Source organism: Dreissena polymorpha, chromosome 1 (genome assembly GCF_020536995.1).
Source record: "Dreissena polymorpha isolate Duluth1 chromosome 1, UMN_Dpol_1.0, whole genome shotgun sequence".
Taxonomy (NCBI): Eukaryota; Metazoa; Mollusca; class Bivalvia; order Myida; family Dreissenidae; genus Dreissena; species Dreissena polymorpha.
In genome coordinates, this window is record NC_068355.1 from 173134021 (window position 1) to 173150280 (window position 16260).

General features: G+C 38.1%; 1 protein-coding gene across 50 annotated transcripts in view; it reads right to left on the reverse strand.

The window, feature by feature from the left end:
* Positions 1-16260, reverse strand: part of LOC127861432 (GPI ethanolamine phosphate transferase 1-like) — a 98262-nt gene that overhangs the window by 3611 nt on the left and 78391 nt on the right. For 42 of the 50 annotated variants that reach the window (XM_052400281.1, XM_052400287.1, XM_052400265.1 and 39 more), the window contains exons 24-29: positions 15474-15639; positions 14641-14739; positions 13793-13848; positions 8088-8163; positions 5302-5418; positions 63-4707 (exon numbers count right to left, since the gene is read on the reverse strand). In XM_052400281.1, the coding sequence (XP_052256241.1) occupies positions 4546-4707; positions 5302-5418; positions 8088-8163; positions 13793-13848; positions 14641-14739; positions 15474-15639 (676 nt within the window). In that variant the 3' untranslated portion in view covers positions 63-4545. Of the gene's footprint in view, positions 1-17; positions 4708-5301; positions 5419-8087; positions 8164-13792; positions 13849-14640; positions 14740-15473; positions 15640-16260 lie in introns of all 50 variants that reach the window. The other 8 variants (XM_052399969.1, XM_052399953.1, XM_052399927.1 and 5 more) reach the window with 6 other exon arrangements.

Below are 16260 nucleotides of genomic sequence, written 5' to 3' on the forward strand. Positions count from 1 at the left end.
ATGCATCAAGACTTCACTTTAACCAAATGGGGCATGCAAATGCATTAAGACTTCAATTTAACCAAAAATGGGGTATGCACATGCATTAAGACTTCACCTTAACCAAATGGGGCATGCACATGCATTAAGACTTCACTTTAACCAAAAAAAGGGTATGCACATGCATTAAGACTTCACTTTAACCAAAAATGGGGCATGCACATGGATTAAGACTTCACTTGAACCAAATGGGGCATGCACATGCATTTAGACTTCACCTTAACCAAATGGGGCATGCACATGCATTAAGACTTCACTTTTACCAAAAATGGGGTATGCACATGCATTAAGACTTCACCTTAACCAAATGGGGCATGCACATGCATTAAGACTTCACTTTAACCAAAAATGGGGCATGCACATGCATTAAGACTTCACTTTAACCAAAAATGGGCCATGCACATGCATTAAGACTTCACTTTAACCAAAAATGGGGTATGCACATGCATTAAGACTTCACTTTAACCAAAAATATCATAATAGCGTAAAGTGTCGTCCCTGATTAGCCTGTGCGGACTGCACAGGCAAATCTGGGACGACACTTTACGCCCATGCATTATGTCCAGTTTTCTCAGAATGCGACTTATAAGTCATTTTAGTTATCTGTGCATTCCGCACAGGCTAATAAGGGACGACACTTTCCACTTTAATGACATTTTTGGTTAAAGTGAAATCTCTTTTTAGCAAAAATCCAATATTGGCAGAAAGTGTCGTCCCTGATTAGCCTGTGCAGACTGCACAGGCTAATCTGGGACGACACTTTACGCATATGCAGTATGCCTAGTTTTCTCAGAACATGACTTCTTTATCATTCGTCATGGAGTGCAGATCAGATTGGTTTCAATTTATATCACATTCTGAAATTACTTAATATTGATGGAAAGTTTTGATTAATGTATGGTTGTTAAAAAAATGCACATGTCTGCAAAATAATTCTATATCTTGTAAACTTCAGTAATTAACCCTTACAGTGCGGGAACCGAGTTGTGAAGGCCTTTGCAAACAGTTTGGATCCAGATGAGACGCCACAGAACGTGGCGTCTCATCAGGATCCAAACTGTTTGCTATTCTGATAGTATTCTTTGAAAAAAATCGAAGAAAATGCTAATTTTAGAAATTCAGCAGACGACATTTTTGCAGACGACAAATTTCCCAGCATGCAAATGGTTAATGTCTGCTAAGTGTGATCAAATAAGTATTTAAATATTGTAATAGAAATAATATCGTTATACACCAATAAATGGTATAAAATTATGTCAATTGTTTAGTAAGAAAAATGTAGAATATACGAATAACACTTGTGAAGTACTATTAATGAACTATGATGACTATGAGAAATCACTACAATAACTGCGTTTAAATTGATATGTTTATAATTTGTCCTAAGCATTTCTACACCAATGTGCGTAACTGTGCTTGTGAGGCAATAATCCAAAAACAACTAACTACATTGAAATCAAAATAAGGTATCCTTCATGAAATCAAAATAAGGTATCCTTCAATGTGGAAATTCTGAAGGCCATGTATAAATGCATTTTAAACACAACTATAAACTAATGAAATTTACATCTACAGGCACTCACACACTCATACACAAAGATCACAGACGGTGCACAAACAAATATGTAATATTCGTTCTTACACTCATGATTAACAAGCGATGTGTTTGTGAAACGCTTTGTCCACATATATTTGACCTTGAAAGATGACCTTGACCTTTCACCACTCACAATGTGCAGCTCCATGAGATACACATGCATGCCAAATATCAAGCTGCTATATTCAATACTGCAAAAGTGTACATTAAATTAGCGATTTTGACCCATATATTTGACCTTTGACCTTGAAGGATGACCTTGACCTTTCACCACTTAAAATATGCAGCTCTATGAGATACACATGCATGCCAAATATGAAGTTGCTATCTTCAATATTGCAAAAGTTATTGCAAATGTTAAAGTTTGCACAAACAAACACACAAACCAACAAACCAACCAACAAACCAACCAACAGACAGGGCAAAAACAATATGTCCCCCACTAAAGTGGTGGGGGACATAAAAATGAACTAAACATTCAGAGAATGACTGATACAGCAGACAAATAAAGTGCATGTACATATCTATGTCATTTTGATATGCATTTAGTATATTAATATTGATTTATAACAAGGTCATAACTTAATAATATCCGTAACAAAAACAATTAACAGCCAAACAAGCCAAACAAGAAATATGCCATTTTTAATAAACCCAATTATTGTTAAAAAACTTTTAACAAACATCTTTTACACGTTTTAACAAGTGTAAAATATATAACTTAAACACCAAAGAGGCTGATACCCATATAAGAACAGAATCATATGATTTGAATAATTTCAATAAAATATGAAATAATGTCTTTTGATATTAAAAAATGCAAGGCTCTTAAAAAAATAAAAATTCAGGAACTTTGTTTTGGGAAGTTTCCACTCTTAATCTGTCTTATGAAATTGCCTTTTATCGAAAGCAAACCATCATTTTTATAAAACAAATAGAGATTTGGCGATGGGAAAACAAATCATTAGCTACTGGAGAATTGTGGTACAATTAAAATGTACAGTTTCCGATCGATCATCTGAGAGAAAAAATACATTTTTAACCCATTTATGCCTATTGGACTCTCCCAACCTTCTAAATTGGATCAATTTATTTCCAAAATTAGGGATGTCTTGTATATTTATTTCTATATTTAGAATATTTCTTACAGAAATTCATTTAAGCAAACAGCGCAGACCCTGATGAGACGCTGCATCATGCGGCGTCTCATCTGGGTCTACGCTGTTTGCCAAGGCCTTTTTTCTAGACGCTAGGCATAAATGGGTTAAAGCAGTGGATGATGATATATAAGGCAAAATGTTGCAGCCATCACACACTTTCTGATTAAGTGATAATAGCAAGTATTGGAATGTTTCAGTGTATAATACACAGTGTAAAATACAATTGTATAGTCTTTATAACAGTTTTATGATTATGGTAAGTATTGATTGACATCATGTACATGATTAAAGTCTAATGAAATCTACTTAAAATACCCAATCACTTGTAATTTTATTAGACATTTATTTTGGCATAAAGTGATATTTGGTAAAAATGCTGAACAATTACATGTGAGTTAAACACATTTGTTAACATCAAAACAAGCAACCTTTATATTATAACAGCCACTGGCAAACATTTGGAACTCTAAGTGCTGATAATTAAAATTCACATGAAAATGCATGTTAGATTCATGGGTCACATTATATTTCAAAGCCACTGGAAGAATAAATACCAATAACTCGAAGTGATTCCACATTCAATAAAATGGTAAGTTCGCTACTTAATGTACCGGTAAAAATAGCTCAATATCTTCACATCTGTGACATAAATGAGCTGTTGATGCAGTTTCATACAATACATAAATTAGAAAGAGTTAATACTGTTTACAACCACTTTGCATTTAACATATCAAAAACCTCACAAGGAGGAAAAACTGTACATTGGTAAGAAAATAAACTAAATGTTTGAGAATTATCAATACACTAGAATTTTGTATTTCATGGAACATTTATTTGAATGAAGCCTCATGTTTGCATTGGTATACAAACACAATTAACCCTTTGCATGCTGGGAAATGTGTGGTCTGCTAAAATGTCGTCTGCTGAATTTCTAAAATTAGCATTTTCTTCATTTTTTTTCAAAGAATACTATCAGAATAGCAAACAGTTTGGATCCTGATGAGACGCCACGTTCTGTGGCGTCTCATCTGGATCAAACTGTTTGCAAAGGCCTTTAAAATTCGGTTCCAGCACTGAAAGGGTCAATCTTATCAATAACATAATTGCAAGCTCTTTGGTTAGTTAATGCCTTGGTTAATCAAAATATGTAAACTTGTTAAAATGTAGTGCAGAAGCTCACATTTTCATTGATGGGTTTAAAACACTTACAAAAATGTGAGGCTAAGAATGACTCTATAGTGATTTGATCATCTAAGCTCTAAGAGCCTCTGAAAAAAACACACTAGAAACTGGTTACTGCAAAAAAAAGTTATAGCAAACAATTACATACAAGAGTCATCTATTATGTAATACCAGTATTTGAATATGATTGAACATAATTCCACCCGTTGATGAAAAATTAACCATCAATGCCAGTTTGCAGTTACATACAAGCCCCTCATCACATAATTGCAACGCAGGAGGTAAAATCTACATATAACTAAGCAGGCTGAGCCTAATGATCATCAGCTTTCACTACAAGAGTGTTTAAAAGCATATCAGAGAGTTACAGTTTCAATGTTTCTAAGATGCCTTGGAAAAACATCTCCATTCTGTAAGCAACACTCCACAACAGACATCTCACAGTGTAAGTGGTGGCAATAAATACCATTATTTACCATTTCAAATAGATCACAAGTGCAGTTACACATGACTGATGATTAATCAACTGTGTCAATCCAAAATAGCGGGAGCCTAGTGTGTTGCTCATCACCGGGGCTTGAAGCAGCAGATGTTACAGGTTGTGAGGATGTATGAGCCTCCAATGAGAAGCATCAGGACGAGATGGATCACCTGAAAGATCACGTAGTGGCTGATTGTCGCGCCAACCTGCATCCAGCTGCCTTCATCGCTCACCAACAAGAAGAATTGCTGAAACAGTCAGGTGTTTGTTTTTTAACCTTTTACCACTCAGATGAACCCTTAGATTCATTTGTAGTCCATTTGAAAATAAAAATAAAGTTAAGACCATTTCCACAAGATTCAAGTTTTAAAGCCTTCATATAAAGCCCTAATACTGATTACCCCGGTAGCAGCAAACAGGATAATATCTGAATAGACTGCAAGTAACATTGTCGCTAAGTTTAATAAAAATCCTTCATAAGGGTTAAGCAATAATAAAGCAAGACCAAAATGAAGCTTCTATTTGACCTTAAGGTGACCTTGAGGGGATGTGACTGACAAATGTCTTCAGTACATGGTAGCAAAATATCTGGCAAGGTATATAAAATTTTGTCAAAGGGACAGACTGACTGACTGACAGACAAACGGATGAATGGACAAAGGGAATTACTACAATCCCACACTAGTTTTGCAGCAAGAATAAGCAAAATGCGAAATGGACAAAAATTGTTATCTTTGTTAAAGATAATATTAAACCATGTAAATTAGTACTTCTTTCTAAACTACTTACACAGTTACAAACAATCGAGATGGTTTGGCAAGAGAATGGAAAATATATCTCACCAAAGCGATGATATCGCACATGCCAATGTACAGGAGGTTGAAGGATTTTTGTGGGGCATTGGTCACAAGGTTGATTGTCCGCATGGCACATGCTATCAGGATGAATGGAGTTGCAATCTGTAAGCAAGAAAATACACACGTTATGTACTAGTGTTGTGAATGAGGGAAGCATTGAAGCAAATGTAAGATTTTCTATTATCTATATTCAGGCAGAAGCATGGTAAAAGATGATAAATAAAATACCACTTGGACACGTAGAGAAATGCATCACAAATATACAGCTGGCTGGTTCATAAAAGAATATAATATTTCTTGAAAAATTTGAAATAATGGCTAAAATAAACAAGAAACCGTCGGAGATGGGTGATGCTCCCCAAAGTTTTTTTTGTCACAATATTGCACTATATATTCAGATAAAAGGAAACGTCTTGAGGGCACAGTAGTTGGGGGGGGGACAAGAATTTTTTTATAGAAAATTTCAAAGGGCCATAACTCTGTGAAAAATCATCCGACCAGAACCCGCTGATAATATGCACATCTCCTCTTGTGAAGCTTCCCATAAAATTTCATCAAATTCCGGTCATTAGTTGCTGAGAAATAGCCCGGACAAAAATTGTGCATGGACGGACAGACAGACACACACACGGACAGACGAAGCTGCGACTATATGCCACTTTATTTTGGGGGAGCATAAAAATACTGACAGATTAGGTGTTAATAAAAAAAATTCCTACAATGATGAGTGATAAGGTAATTTCTGTTCAACACATACAATGATAAAAAAACTAAACATTCAGAAATACCATACAAGTAAGCAATTTAATGCCAAAATGACAAATTAGGATCAGTTTTGTTAAACTTAAAATTTTACAAAATACTGTTACTGTATATATTGTGCACATAACCATAACTATGTTTTATGTATACATACCCGGTAAATAGATACCAAGCATGATAGCAAGCAAACAATCATGAAAAGTCATCAAATGCATTAATGTGTGTGCCATTAATAAATACAATGTACCGTACATCAAAATGTATGGTAATATGACAAGCAGAGTATCCATGTGCTCATTGTTAGTGGTAACTACCAAGTAAAATATGGTACTTAAAGGTGGGTTCCCACTGCCGATCCGATCAACTCGATCATCCTGATCACCGAAATTTCCCGATTAAACCCGACCAAGCTCGACTTAAAAGGGTATACACCACTTCTTCTCGACCTCTTGCCGATAACACACGACCCCCACACGACTCATTCACGAAGTCCACTCAACCATCTTTCTGATTTTCGCTAGATCTTCTGGACATATACGCGAGCCCTATACGATCAAGTAGACCACAGCTAGATCGCCACCAGATCTTCACACAACCAGATCGTGATGGTTGTACTACAGTCATACAAAGCGATCTAAAATAACTCGGGTAGAGGTCGAGCGGATCGGATACAGAGCTCGTGTATGGTCGAATAGCAATCAGGAAATGATCGTGTACAGTCAAGTAGCCGTCGGGTAGAAGTCTAGTAAATATGTACATCAAATCTAATAGAGGTTGAGTGGATCGTGCTGCGATCTAAAATAACTCGTGTAGAGGTCGAGTGGATAGGGTACAGATCGTGTAAAAGATGTCAATCCGATAGCCACACGATTGCTTCACAATCAACTCGATCTTCTACTTGACTTATACACGACCACTTCCCGAGCCCTTTTCGATCCATTTCCTACTTGACCGCTACTCAATATTTTTTGACATATTTAGGGACATGTCAGGTAGGAAGCCCGACCAATGCCGACCTACCGGACCGCCCCTGACCGCTCATGCCGACCAAACCAGACCAGTACACGACCGCTTGGTCGGGCTTGATCGAGGTGATCTGATCGGCAGTGGGAACCCAGCTTAATAGACATTTGAACAATTAATTTTGTCCACTAAAGTAATGTGGATGTAGAATGAGCCTTAACTTTTATTCTTATCTAAAAAAAATTCAGTAACCAATGACCCATTTAACCAAGGTTTTGAAATACAACATGGCAACCTTGAGCATATTGGTAACTTGACACAGACACCAACGCCCCCGCATGCAAATGTTTGGACACACACAAGGGGCATGTCACCAACAAAAAATGTTATCAAACATGAGGTTTTTAAATTATCAGCATTTTCAAAACTTAATATGCTGTATTATACCCATATTTGACCTAATAAGGTGTGACCTTGACCTTTCACCTTGGCATACAGCTTTTTTCTTCACATTGTAATCAGTTGTGGCCAGTTATTTTGAAGTTCTCTTATAAATGATGAAGTAAAATCCCTCTTATTTTAGCCTTTTGACCTGTGAGATTGTCCCACACAATTTTGGTAGCGACACATGTGTTGTGTACAACATGTCCACACAGTGACCATTTAGGGTAAAATATCTTAAAACAGTCAAGTAAATAATGAAGTTACAGTGATGACAAACTGTGTTGGCCCCAATTTGACGTTGACCTAAATGTTTGCTCTTATTCTTTAGGCTCACAAGGGCACATGACTGTGTTATATGCAACATGCCATATGATAATATTTTGTGCCAGAATTTTTTTAATTTTAATAAATACTAGTAGTTTAGTTACAGTTTGAACATCAAAGATTTAAGAAAAAAAAGAAATACGTACCTTAATTATAAGAACAATAAAATAATTTTGCTTTATCAACTTACATTAAAAATGCTTCTTTTAAAAATTCACCATAATAAAAAGTACAACTTCCATTTCATAACAACCTTGTTCATAACTACATGTACTTACCTTTAGCACTACAATGAGTCCCATGGATGGAGGGTTAGAGATGGTAAGGAAACAGAACACTGCAGCTGGATCAAAGCTGAAAACAAGCCAGAGATACACACATTTTAGTAATGCAATTTTGATTTGTGTGTGTGTGTGGGGGGGGGGGGGTAAGTTGGATTTTCACCATTTTTAATAGAAGTTTACTCATCAGCATGGCAGTCAGTTAATCAATTCATACTTTTCTCAGGTAAGTTGGTTTACCAAAACAAACTGCATACGTATGCCAGTAACCAACAGCTGCCTTGCTTGAATTAGAGGTAATGGTAGAAGGGATTTCATAAAAAATGCACACCCAAGTGGCCCAGCCAGGGATTTAACCTGGAAACATTGTTTTTGTAGTCCAGGACTCTACCTACTGAGCTAACCAGCCTGGTAAATAGGCTTTGTAGCCCAGCATTCTACCTACTGAGCTAACCAGCCTTGTAAATTAGCTTTGTAGTGCGTCACTCTACCTACTGAGCTAACCAGCCTTGTAAATTAGCTTTGTAGAACAGCATTCTACCTACTGAGCTAACCAGCCTTGTAAATTGGCTTTGTAGTACAGCACTCTACCTACTGAGCCAACCAGCCTTGTAAATAAGCTTTGTAGTACAGAACACTAAATTGGCTTTGCAGCACAGCACTCTACTACTGAGCTCACCAGCCTTGTAAATTAGCTTTGAAGCACAGAACTCTACCTACTGAGCTAACCAGCCTTGTAAATAAGCTTTGTAGCATAGCACTCTACCTTCTGAGCTCACCAGCCTTGTGAATTAGCTTTGTAGCACAGAACTCTACCTACTGAGCTCACCAGCCTTGTAAATTATTTTTGTAGCACAGCACTCTACCTACTGAGCTAACCAGTCTTGTAAATTAGCTTTGCAGCACAGCACTTTACCTACTGAGCTAACCAGCCTTGTAAATTAGCTTTGCAGCACAGCACTTTACCTACTGAGCTCACCAGCCTTGTAAATTAGCTTTGTAGCACAGCACTCTACCTACTGAGCTAACCAGCATTGTAAATTAGCTTTGAAGTCCAGCACACCTACTGATCTCACCAGCCTGGTAAATTAGCTTTGTAGCCAAGCACTCTACCTACCTAGCTAACCAGCCTTGTAAATTAGCTTTATAGTACAGCTATCTACCTACTGAGCTAACCAGCCTTGTAAATTAGCTTTGTAGCCAAGCACTCTACCTACCTAGCTAACCAGCCTAGTAAATTAGCTTTGTAGTATAGCACTCTACCTACTTAGCTAACCAGCCTTGTAAATTAGCTTTGTAGCACAGCACTCTACCTACCGAGCTAACCAGCCTTGTAAATTAGCTTCGTAGCACAGCACTCTACCTACCTAGCTAACCAGCCTTGTAAATTAGCTTTGCAGCACAGCACTTTACCTACTGAGCAAACCAGCCTTTTAAATAAGCTTTGTAGCACAGCACTCTACCTTCTGAGCTCACCAGCCTTGTGAATTAGCTTTGTAGCACAGAACTCTACCTACTGAGCTCACCAGCCTTGTAAATTAGCTTTTATCGCGATCGTGTGGGATAATAGAGGTACAAAGCGTTGTGCGTTCAGGTTCTTCCTTTTACTTCAGATTCAAATATAAACAATGACGTATATAAACAACAACAAATATGGCGTGACGTCAGGGACGTAATACACTTAAGCGCGGCGCGGCAAATAACGTTACGTTACATTCACAACATTCTGGGGGCCGCGAAAAGTGACAATTATTAACAATCAGAGGAGAATATGTATCATTACTTATGATAACCTGAATCATTCGTTAAAATCTTAAGATTGCAGTAACACTAATTTGACCACAAGTATACACGTTGATTTGAAATGAATATCAAATGTTTATCACTCAATTTCTGAATAACAATTTCTTAACAACAATTTAATAAGTGTCTCTCGTATTTCAATTACATGTGCACTCAACTGTCTATTTCGGTATTTCAATCACAATTGCGCGTTAATCTTTAATACTTAATTGTTCTCTATTCAACATCACTGACTGTTTCTAATGGATAGAGTTTCACTATTGGTCTATTTGTTATTCCATGTTTCGTCTTTATCTTCGCGGCACGGACTGAACCATCATTTCCGGTCATCAGCTCTAGGACTACAGCAAGTTTCCAACGGATACGTGGTCCCTCATCGTATATCTGCACGACATCTCCGACCCGAATGCGTTTCTCGTTAGAGCCCGTTGTTGTGTGGAACTCTCTTAAGGCAGTTAAGTACTCCGACTTCCAACGTCTCCAGAACTGTTCGATGATGTCTGACTGCTGCTTCGCCCGATTGGTTAGTGTCGTCTGGTCACTTTGAATTTGCGTCATTTCATCGTCGGGTAAATGTGTGTGATGCGGAAGTGACGTCATCTTGCGGCCATAAAGAAGATGTGACGGCGTTAACGGCTCCAAGTCGTCGATGCTTGATGATACGTGCGTTAGCGGTCTATCGTTGATAACAGCTTCAATCTCTGTCACTATCGTCTGCAACGTTTCCATGCAAAGGTATCGTCTTCCGAGGATCTTCTTTAGAGACGTCTTAGTGAGTCCAATGAGACGTTCCCAAAAACCACCGTACCATGGTGCACGTTTGGGAATAAATCGCCACTCTGTTCCCTTTCTGCTGAGCTCCTCTTGCACGACTTGGTAGTTGAATAGCTTCTTAAGGTGATTGGAAGCAGCAATATAAGTCGTAGCATTGTCTAATACCATCACCGTGGGCAACGACTTCCGGCTGGCAAATCTCCGGAACGCTTGAAGGAACGAGTCGGTTGATAGGTCAGGTGGGGGTGGGGTAGGCGGAGGTTCGTCTGACATGTAAGAGCAGGACTGAAAGCCAGGGCTAATTGTTGCGTCGTACACATTACCAACTGGCTGACTTCCGGACGACGTCTGCCTTTGAGCACGTAGATGCTGCGGGCTGTTGTCGGTGAAGTTATCTGCACAACCGGGAGAAAATGGAGTAGGTTTTATAAAATAACTTTAAGGGTGACCTGAATAAGGATATTGACGATTAGAACATACCGATGTTTGCCTTTGATACGGATACTCAGTCATATTTCCGTTCGTATATTGCACATGCGACATTGGCTGACTGTAACTACCACCATCGTTATAATCTCCTCTTTGGTTGTAGCTGTTGTCATTTCGCATACCAATTTGAGATGGAGGATTCAACTGTAATTGAATACCAGATGTCGACTTATATGGGTACTTATTCTGTTGTGATTGTTGCCCAGACATTGGCGGAGTTTGTTCATACTGACGCATGTCATATGCACTACTTTCTTGGCCGTTATTATATCCACTAGATACATTATTAAGTGCTTGGTACCCAGTTCCGATACGATAATCTGGAAGTGTAGAGTATTTATCACGTTGCTCCAGAGGTGTCGAAAACTGACCGGACCCGATGGGCGTGGGTGACATAGAGGCGCTTTTTCCGGGACCTTTCTTGATTGTGAGTTGCAGGATGTTTGTGGCCCCGCAGACCCCCTCCTGGGCCTCGTTGTGGCTGATGTTCGTGGCGTTCACGTTTCCTATCTTCAGTACAACATCGCCGGGAGCCAGGCTGTTAGAGTTCGCCGCCACACTTCCTGGCGTCACAGTTCTGTCGGGAAAGAAAGAAGAAGCGTCTGGTTTCAAACCATTGCTGTTGCGCTGCTGATTACTTGAATTTCTCTGGTCATCTCGTGGTAGATCGGTAGTATGCTGGGCTGCTCTCTTCTCCTGTTGATCTCGGAAAGCTCGTAAGCGACACAGCTGGATATCCAGTTCCGCTGAATACGTGTCTGTTTGAAATATTTCTTCCTCCAATCCCTCTATCTCCGTCTGTGAAAGTATATTCTCATTCAGTGTCTCTAGAATCGTGACTTTCGCTTCAATAGCGCTGAGAATAGCGTGAAAATCGGTCAATGAATCGTTCTCCTTAGATTGTTCGATTTTCTCCAAATATTTCTCAATGAAACGGCGGTGACCCTCTCTCTGTATATGTATTCTCTGTAGATTCATTATTTTTTTTTGTAACGGCACCAATATCGCGATCGTGTGGGATAATAAAGGTACAAAGCGTTGTGTGTTCAGGTTCTTCCTTTTACTTCAGATTCAAATATAAACAATGACGTATATAAACAACAACAAATATGGCGTGACGTCAGGGACGTAATACACTTAAGCGCGGCGCGGCAAATAACGTTACGTTACATTCACAACAGCTTTGTAGCACAGCACTCTACCTACTGAGCTAACCAGTCTTGTAAATTAGCTTTGCAGCACATCACTTTACCTACTGAGCTAACCAGCCTTGTAAATTAGCTTTGCAGCACAGCACTTTACCTACTGATCTCACCAGCCTTGTAAATTAGCTTTGTAGCACAGCACTCTACCTACCTAGCTAACCAGCGTTGTAAATTAGCTTTGTAGTACAGCACTCTACCTACTGAGCTAACCCGCCTTGTAAATGAGCTTTGTAGCACAGCATTCTACCTACTGAGCTAACCAGCCTTGTAAATTAGCTTTGTAGCACAGCACTGAGCTAACCAGCCTTGTAAATTAGCTTTCTAGCACAGCACTCTACCTACTGAGCTAACCAGCTTTGTAAATTAGATTTGTAGTACAGCACTCTACCTACTGAGCTAACTAGCCTTGTAAATTAGCTTTGTAGCCAAGCACTCTACCTACCTAGCTAACCAGCCTTGTAAATTAGCTTTGCATCACAGCACTCTACCTACTGAGTTAATCAGCCTTGTAAAATAGCTTTGTTTTACACCTACACTTAGCAGCAGTCAGCACAGGCTAATCTGGGACAATGCTTTCTGCTCTGATTAAATTGTTTGTTTGAAGGAAGACTGTTCTTGACAAAAAATCACTTTAAGCTGAAAGTGGCATCCCTGATTAAAGGACTTCACTGGCTAATCTGGGATGACACTTAACCCACATGCATTGAACCATTTTCTTACACAGAGAGGGGCATTTATAGAATACTAGTTCATATGATTATGACATCAGACAAATATAGCCATACATGCACAATAATGAGGGACTCTGAAAGAGAGATATTTTTTGCACAATTCTGTTACTGCTTACATATGAAGCAATAAGATTATGAACTTATTCTTATTACTTAGTTAAAGTGAATGAGTAAATGAAGTAGATATACTGGAAGTTAACAACAGAGTTAAAAACAAGGCTATTGTCAAGCAATATGGTCCCCTTCTGGCTCCAAAATTTGTCAGAAATTCCACCATTTTAAGATTATTATTTTTTTGGTTGCCATAGCAACCACAATTTTTGACGTAGGAACAAAATGAAATGACGTACATAATGTCCATATTGACATCTATCCATGTTGCAAGTTTCATGAAAAAATATTAAGAACTTTTAAAGTTATCCCAGGATCCAGAAAACCCCCATTTTCAGCAGTATTTCTATTCTATTTGTTGCAATAACAACCAGACTTTTTGACAAAGAAACAAAATGAAATGACGTGCGTAATGTCCATATTGCCATCTATCCATGTTTCAAGTTTTATGAAAAAATATTAAGAACTTTTAAAATTATCGCAGGATCCAGAAAAGTGTGACAGACAGACTCACAGACAGACGGACACACAGAGCGCAAACCATAAGTCCCGTACGGTGAAACCGGTAAGGGACAAAAAATACACGTACCTGTTAACACTGGTTATGTTCCCAGTTCCAAACAGACTCACTATTACAAGATTGATCTGGAACAAGGGTTAAGGAGAACATTCCAAGATTATATACGGGCCATTCTCTGTGAAAAGGGTGTTAAATGTATGTGCAATAGGAGTCCTCCAAGATTAGCCTGTGCGGACAGAATAATCTGGGATGACACTTAATGCATGCAGACAGAATAATCTGGGATGACACTTAATGCGTGCGGACAGAATAATCTGGGATGACACTTAATGCGTGCGGACAGAATAATCTGGGATGACACTTAATGCATGCAGACAGAATAATCTGGGATGACACTTAATGCATGCAGACAGAATAATCTGGGATGACACTTAATGCATGCGGACAGAATAATCTGGGATGACACTTAATGCATGCAGACAGAATAATCTGGGATGACACTTAATGCATATACGTTTAACCTCCTTTTTAAAGAGGACAGCCCATATACACATGTATATATTCTTGTTGATCATCATCAACTCAGAATTGTTTAAAGGGCATTGTCTGCAAATTAAAAAAGAACGACAGATTGACATTAATACAAGGCCAGGCAACCTACTCACTCTTTCTTTGGGCAAGCTATGTAACTGATCAAATCGGTATTCATTTGCCAGTAGCTGAAAACTGCCATACTTGAAAACAAAGTAGCGGATGAATGGCCTAAAGAGAAATAATGACCCATCTCAACACAAGTCCTGTGGCCTGCTTGTGATTCGAACTTGAAAACCCAAGACTGGATGTCCATCGCTCCACACACTGGGTTTGCAGGGCCGGGCAAATGATAATACATGAAAATACATGGTTGTCAAGGATACAGCATAGAAGGCTCTCCGTAGATCTGCTCGTACTAACGACTGACGACTCTTGCCGTTGGTGTTCTGAGTTGATATGGTGGCAAAATCAAGGCTTTCAAACTGAAACATATGCCAAATATTGCTTTAACTGATTGGGTTTGGACCCATCACTATATTAGAATTACAGTTTATATTATTCTTAAGGTGCATTTAATTTTATTACAGACAAAAGAAAATATGTTTTTTATTATTTTACTATATCTTACAAATAAAAAGTTGGAAACCTGTAACAAAATTTCCATAATAACAAAGACCCATTTAATTTTTCTTGAATACATAATGTTTATTTAACAAAGTGCAAAGTGAGTTCTTTAACACCATTCAGTGAAATTCATCTATATACAAACTTTTTTAAATACAATTGTTCAAAATACATATAATTACAACAAAAGTGGATTTTTTTTCCATCTGAGAATGTCTTTTTACCTTTACATATGTTGGTATTAATAAAGAACTTTAGTGGAAACTAAAACTTTGCAAAGATACACATTTAATAATGGATTTGAATAGGTAACAAGGCATAGTATTGTTTTTTTTAACATTTTGTTTGCTGAAATTAAAACAATGGCTAAGGAATGTTTCTAAATATTGGTCTGAGGCCTATACTCATAAAGATCCTTAGACAAAGCTGGCAAAAAATTGCTTACATTCATAGAACAGATATATCATAAGCAAGAAAAAGCTTATTATTTTACAAACTTCATATGTTTAGGTATTTGTTAGGTATGTATACGCTGAACTAACACATTTAATTGTCTTTCATTAGATTATTTGCAATATCAGTAAATACTCACGAATTTTGTGGCACTGTTGGCTTGATCAGGAGTCGCCTTTCCGTCGCAGAGACTGCCATTCTCCATGGCAACTGATACCACCTCCTTGTAGTCCACGCGCAGGCTGGTCTCCAGCACAATCCACATGTACAGGTTCCAGCACATGAACACCATGAATAAGGCCTCGTATGTGCCATGCGTTAAAGAGTGTAATACACAATACTTTGTGCGCGCCTTGATATTATTGTAAACTTGAGCCCTGCTCTGGAAAAACCATAACTTAACACTTTGCATGCTGGGAAATTTGTCGTCTGCTAAAATGTTGTCTGCTGAATTTCTAAAATTAGCATTTTCTTCGATTTTTTTCAAAGAATATTATCAGAATAGCAAACAGTTTGGATTCTGTGGCGTCTCATCTGGATCCAAACTGTTTGCAAAGGCCTTCAAAATTCGGTTCCCGCACTGAAAGGGTTAAATGAGCAGAAAACCAGGCTTATTGAATTTGAATTAAGTGTGGTCCCAGATCAGCCAAAGGCAGTCTCTAAGTAAGGAAAACTCTATTTAAGGTGAAAGTGTTGTTCCTTACTATCCTGTGCAGACAGGCTGATAGGGGAGGACACTTTAACACAAATGCATTTAGTCTGGTTTTTCAAGATGACTGCTTATGATAGATAATGAACGATAATAATTTCTTATATATGGGAGCATATAATAAAGGACTGTATGTATGAACATACAAAAACTTCATATGCACTTTTTGACAATATGCTTTCCATATTACTTTCCCCACAACTTTGAGGCAAGCTTT